General features: G+C 45.2%; 1 protein-coding gene across 1 annotated transcript in view; it reads right to left on the reverse strand.

Moving 5' to 3' along the window:
- The window catches only part of SMYD3 (SET and MYND domain containing 3), a 72,443-nt gene extending 69,419 nt beyond the window's left edge, over positions 1-3,024 (reverse strand). The window contains exons 1-2 of the mRNA XM_008591527.1: positions 2,954-3,024; positions 1,296-1,398 (exon numbers count right to left, since the gene is read on the reverse strand). Of these exons, the coding sequence (XP_008589749.1) occupies positions 1,296-1,398; positions 2,954-2,985 (135 nt within the window). The 5' untranslated portion in view covers positions 2,986-3,024. The remainder of the gene's footprint in view (positions 1-1,295; positions 1,399-2,953) is intronic.
- Positions 3,025-6,700: the final 3,676 nt, after the last annotated feature.

Raw genomic sequence — 6,700 nt, forward strand, 5'->3', positions numbered from 1 at the left:
GTCTTGATGTGGGATCTGAGCCCTCGGCGGGAGCGCCGCAGCGCTTCCCAAGCGGCGCACTTATCCAGTGCGCCACCGGGCCGGCCCCATACTGCAATGATTTCTAATAATTTTTCTGTTTGATTGTCAAGTTACTTATTTCGTTGTTTTTTTTAAAATTTACTAAAACATCATCATCATCAACAACAGCCACCCTTCAGCCCCAAAACTAATAGTGATGAAAATAAATAGCAGTTCCCTGTTTTTACCTGCCTTGAAGTCATATATGGCTGTAGAAAAAAGAAAATCTAAATTTTCCATTTCACTGACACATATTCCAGGGCTCTTCGTACACTGGCTCTAACAACTGGAAATTCAGCAAATGCTGTGTAAGAGGTGGCTTATTCAGTGGAAAATCAGTTTGGAGAGAGCCCTGTCAAAGCCAAATCCTTGTCTACATAAAATATGGTGCCTCTGAGTTTAGGCTTTATTGGCTCAGTGCTGCATAAATGCAATAAAAGCTTATGATACTCTATTTTCCTTGCAATAAATATCCACTTTAGCAAATTAGAAGATAGAAGGAAGCTGGGTTCTGGAAAGCATGAATATCTATAACCCAGAACTCAGCATGGGTAGTAACTGTACAAACCCCACGCAGGCTTGGGGTCAGCAGCCCTGGAATGGCCCATTTGCAGCTGCCTTGGGAGATCCCAGACTCCTGGGAAGGTTCCTCACCAAATGAAGCTGGCTTGGCTGTCTGCAAAACTGGGAAGGTCAAAACCAATTCACTGCTGGAGGTCATAGTACCTGTCCTCTGTTCCCTTTGCATCTTTGTTTAAACGATCACCCAGAGATGTTGATGGGTTTGTAAAGGCCCACTGTGTAATCAGCTTCAAAATGCAATTAGCGGCCTTGGGAGGAAGTAAGCCCTGGGGATCCCATTCACAAGCTGGGCAGCCCTCCCCACCCATGGAAGGATGACCACTTGCAGGGATGTGAGAGGTGGCTGAGCAGGTGCCACTGGGGAAATTTAATGACTCCCAAGTGCACGTGCAGAAAACACACATCCTCTGTCACACACACACACACACACACACCTCTCTCTCCCACACATACAATAGCAACTGTCATCATCCACAATTATGGTGACAAAAAAAAAAACAACTTAGCCCATCTATAATTTGGGAGAAGTGATGATCGGTCACTGGGTAGAGGTGATTGTCTTATGTCTCTTCTCACTGGCAGAAGGACAGTGAGAAGTGGTCCCTCAGGCACAACTGGTCTTAGGGATGGGCCATGCTGAGAGCGTCCCTTACCTCCTCTCCCACCTCGATGTCTCGGACTGCACGCAATAAGAGGTGGGGCCCGTTGAACACGACTGAACAGTTGGGGTCGCAGCTGTGATTAAGCAAAGACATGCTGGAGGAAAGAAAAAAAGAGGGAGACATCATGGCTGAGCAGGTAAAGTCAAACAGCCGAACTCAAAGAACATGGTGGGCAAAAGACACTTTAGGTTGGGAGCGCAGAGGCGGGTAAGGTTGACGGGGCAGCAGGGATTGAGGACTCTGGGAGTAATCCAAGGAAATGTCACCAGCCCACTTCATACAAAATGAGATGCTTCCCAAGATGGAAGCTAATTAGGGGAGTTTATTAATAAAAACATTTTCGGGGTCCTTTTTGGAGGTGGGGGTGGGGAGGTAGTTGTCTCATTAGATACCAGCCAGTGAGGCAAACCAACATGCAGATGAGGAGAAAAACTGCCTTGCAAAGAAATAATCTCTGAGATAACGGGATGCAGCAGCCATCGGGGCAGCCAGGACACCCGTGACCTTGCCCACACAGGCTCTCATTGCTAAGCTCCTTCAGAGGAGCCGCCGCCTCTGCTAGAACATCCACAATGAAGAAAAATTAGAATTCTTCCTCTTAAATAGGAAGCTAAGGTTATCTTGCTAACGAGCTCGTGATGCATACTGAGCCATGGCCCCGTCATTTTATTACTCTTGGAGGTGAATTTTTCACCACGTGGGAAATGAAAGGGATTTAAGTTGCCACCGTAAATCAATATTAAGCAGAATGAGCACTTGCTATGCAGAAAGCACTTTCTTAGCACTTGAGCCTGGTCATCAAACTCAGTCATCACAGCAGTCTCATGCGGATCATTTCTAGATGAAGAGACTCATACACAGAAGTTAAATGACTTGCCTTAGTACACACAACTAATAAGTGGGGACTGAATTTGAACAGGCGGCCTGAACCCAGAGCCCATGCTCTGAACCATCCTGTGACTGCTTTTTGAGAACCACGACCTGACCTACAGCCAATGACTCTTGTGAGAAATAAGAAGCTGAATTCTCACATTCACAATGAATTATATGAGAGATTTCATTTGTATTTGGACCTAATGGCATAAAAAACAAAGTGAAACCAGGAGATAGCACTTGTGGAAGGACAGTCTAGTGGCTTAGTGACAAGGGTCACCTCAGTGATGGCTGGGGACAGCGCTTCAGAGGGCTAGTCTCTGAACATTTGCTCACCTCCCCAAGCGATGGGGCTCAGAGTATGCTAACTCAAAAGACCAAATGCCCACTGGTACAGTACAGAGAGGCTGGTGAAATGATCATGTGCCGCAGGCCGGGAGGCTGAAAACCAAGACCAGGCAGGGGAGGAAAAATAACCAAATCTCAGCCTGACGGCTAATTAGCACCTACAAACTCCAACTTCTCACCTCAAAGTCTCCCTGAGAATTTGGGTCTGAGGTCTGCCTCACTCTTCATACCACAGCATATCATGTGGGGTTATAAAACTGTTTTCTTTCAACTTAACATTTTCCACCTTCTTGTAATTTATCATTAAGTTTCAAGCTTGGCTCTTGAGCCAGCTGCTGCATTAGCATTTCTAACTACCTCCCAAGGACTGGGGAGTTGGGTGGGAATTAAACTGTGTCTTCCAGTAAATGAAATACCATCCACCATACCTAGGATATAGGCCAACACCAACTTCTTGCATCTCCGCATTACAGATGGTGAAAGAGTTGCAGATCACCTGTAAAAACAAGGGGAGATAATCAGTAGAGTCACTTAAGAAACTTTGTAGGCAAGAGACTCAAAACTGTCAACATAAAACGTAGGAGCCTTTTCAGGCCGGCCCGGTGGTGCACTGCTACAGTGTGCAGCTTGGGAGTGCGGCGGCGCTCCCGCCGAGGGTTCGGATCCCACATACAGACCGGCCGCTCACTGGCTGAGCGAGGTGCGGGCGCGACACCGAGGGTTGCGATCCCGTTGCCGGTCCTGGTCTGGTACGGGCGCGACACTGAGGGTTGCAATCCATTGCCGGTCACGAAAAAAGACAAAAAAGGAAAAACAAACAAACAAACAAAAAAAAAAATGTAGGAGCCTTTTAGTACTTGCTCTCGAAAGATCGAAGCCAAACATGGATGCTCTTTGGTTTGCAAAAAAACTTATCGGGGACACATTCCCCTTAAGAACATCAGGTGGTTAAGTGCAGAGATACTAACATCCTAGGGAACAACAACAACAAAAAACCAAAAACCAGGCTTAAACAAGCACAAGAACTATTAATTTCAGTCTAGTCACCCCTCCCCCCAGTCCCCAAAGTTACACAGTTACATGAAATGTTCAAAACTCAGAAAACAGGGAGCTGGTCATTAGCTCGGTTGTTATTAAGGTCAAGAGTTAGGATCCCTATACCGGCCAGCCACCAAAAAAAAAAAAAAAATCAGAAGACAAATAAACTATTTATTGAATATTAGACTCCTCCCAAGAGTGAAGTGCACTCTGAGTGAGTTTGTGATGAGAGGTGATGCCAGACAACAAGCACAGGAAGTCACCTGGTCAAACTGTGACATCTACTAGGCACCTGGAGCCCCTCACTGAGCATATGGCACATCCTATACCCTATGAGGGGATGGGGCAAAAATAATAAAAAATGCAATCGCTGTGCTCAAGGAACTTCAAAATCTCATTTGTGGAGTAAGTTTAATATACGAGAGGCCACACAGAGTCACGTAAGAAGCACGGGCTTGCAATCAGATAATTTCAGTCCTACCGCACATCACTGCCTCAGACAGGTGGTGGGGAGAGAGCAGAGAAGAAAAAATCAAAGTCCCTGCCTTCATAGGGCCTAAGCTCTAGTGGGAGAGAGAGGTTTTTTAAAAATCCAGTGACAGAAAAATGTCATATGTGGATAAATGCCAAGGATAGAAATAAGGTAAAGGCACAGAGGAAAAAGTAGTCAGAAAAGTTCTTTAGGGGACCAGCCCGGTGGCGCACTGGAGAGTGCGCCGCTTGGGAGTGCAGCGGCGCTCCCACCGAGGGTTCGGATCCCATGTGGAGACCGGTTCCCGCTCACTGGCTGAGCACGGTGCGTGCGCAACACCGAGGGTTGCGATCGCGTTGCCGGTCAGTAAAAAAAGACAAAAAGAAAAAAAAAAAAAGAAAAGTTCTTTAGGATAAGGAGACATTTAAGCAGTGAACTGAAGAGACTGCGGAAATGAACGTGTGCAGATATAGGGAATGAAGGTTCGTGTCAGGAGAAAGAGCATGTGCAAAGGCCCTGAGGTAGGGGTGTTCTTGGGCACAGAAAACAGCAAGAAGGCTGGTGCGGCCCCAGTAGAGCAGGTGAGAAGAGGGGTAAGATGTAAGGTCAGAGAGGTGGCCAGATCACACAGGGTCTTACAGCCATGTCTGGGTTTTATTCTCAATGAGGCAGAAAGCCATGTGATTGACTCTGAACCAAGGAGTGAATGGATCTGATGTCTGTTTTGGAGTTTTTGGCTGAAACAACGGGAAGATTATAGTTGCCATTTACAAAGATGTGGAAGAATGTAAAAGAAACACATTTGGTTGCAGGGGATTGGGAGGAAGTCCAGTGGCTCTGTCATAGTTGCATTAACTTTAAGACAGCTGATTAGACATCCAAGCCGAGACTGAGAATGAGCACTGGGAGTCCAGGGGAGCATACGGCTGGAGACGGAAATTTAGGATGAACCATAACGAAGCCCATGGAAGAGAGAGAAGAAGCCATACAGTCCTGAGAACCAGTGACTCTACAAATGGACGCTGACTTATAAAGTTTCTAGGAAGGAAAAGGCAGTGATAACGGAGTTCTCTAAATCAGGTTTATGTGAAAGAACACACAGTATGAAAAAGCGTTTCAGTGCTTTGAGACTCTGCCACTGCTCCAAACAGCTCTTATATGAAATCTAGGGCAACCCATCATGATTTGGCACTTTTCCCCTAGAAGTCTGATAAAACCGCAGTTTCAAATCAGGAAATAAATTGTTGTACATACACATATTTTAAACAAACACTAGTTAAATTGTTTTAAGGGCATCTGTTTTGCATTAAGCTGCAACAGGGTATATATTTATGTATAGAATGAATGGTAAAAATACAGGACAAAAGATCCTGTGTTTTCTTTTTGAAATTGTAAATATTTTTAAATGGCTATGAATTGTGGCGGCAATTAGAATTTTAATACATATTTTTAAGTAAAATCAGAACTTTAGCTGATGTAATTCACCACCACCAACAACAAAAAGATCAAACATCTAATTTGCCGACTTTTGAATCAAACCCAACATTAATTGTTTTCAGAATTATGAAGCAAATTAAACATTTTTCCAAAACAGGTATACTCTGGTAGAATTTTTTTTTTAAAAAACGAACAAGGAGAAAAGTCAACTTGATTGTTTCTTCCTCTGGGAAACTTTCCCTGATCCCTATAGAGATCTCTGAGTGAAGGGGTTTGGTGACCCAGCCTGGCATGTGAAGAGTTTGTGACCCAGTCTGTGAATGGGCTTGAGGGGTTTGGGAGCTCCAGACCCAGCCCTAGCTCAACCATCTGCCCAGTCGGTGCAGGGTTAACAGCAGGTAAAAGAGCCCGACAACTAGTGTGGTCGCCTAGCTTTACAATTGGCGTCACGAACAGGATTAAGAGCTAGACAACTGGCGCTGTGAGCAGGATTCACGACATCAGCCTTAGCCTTGCAGTAGCCTTTGTCGTAGCCAGACACTGTCTTACCCATCAGGAGAGCAAGAACTTGTTTGAGCCCCTGCTTAATACAGGGGCCTGCTCATTAGCACAAAGTAATACTGAATGAAAGAATGAATGAATGAATGAATGAATGAATGAGCAAATGATAGTCCCCCCATGTCTCTCTCCTCCCTCTTCGCTTCTCTTGAATCTTCTCCTTTTATGCTTTACTTCCCTCCCTTCTTCTCCTGTTTTCACTATTATCAATCTGGCACCCTCAACTCTCAATTCTGCTCCACTCCACAATGGGATGTTTCTAAATTTTATTTAACACATTCCAGACAAGTTCCTCATTTGTGTTATTCTGAGAGTTCTGTGCTAGTCTTCCTGAGCTAGTGAACAGAAAGTTGGGCTTTTTTTGTCTACTCTTACTTTCATTTAACAATGCTGGTTTCATTCAGCACTATCTCGACTTAAGAAGAACTTTACAGGGGCTGGCCTGGTGGCGCATTGGAGAGTGCGCCACTTGGGAGCGCGGCGGCGCTCCCGTCGAGGGTTCGGATCCCATGTGGAGACCGGTTCCCGCTCACTGGCTGAGCGCGGTGCGGGCGCAACACCGAGGGTTGTGATCCCGTTACCGGTCAGTAAAAAAAAAAAAAAAAAGACAAAAAAAAGGAAAAAAAAAAAAAAGAAGAAGAACTTTACAGGAAATATTTTTGACATATGC

The sequence above is a fragment of the Galeopterus variegatus genome, unplaced genomic scaffold (assembly GCF_000696425.1).
Source record: "Galeopterus variegatus unplaced genomic scaffold, G_variegatus-3.0.2 Scaffold6997, whole genome shotgun sequence".
Lineage (NCBI taxonomy): Eukaryota > Metazoa > Chordata > Mammalia > Dermoptera > Cynocephalidae > Galeopterus > Galeopterus variegatus.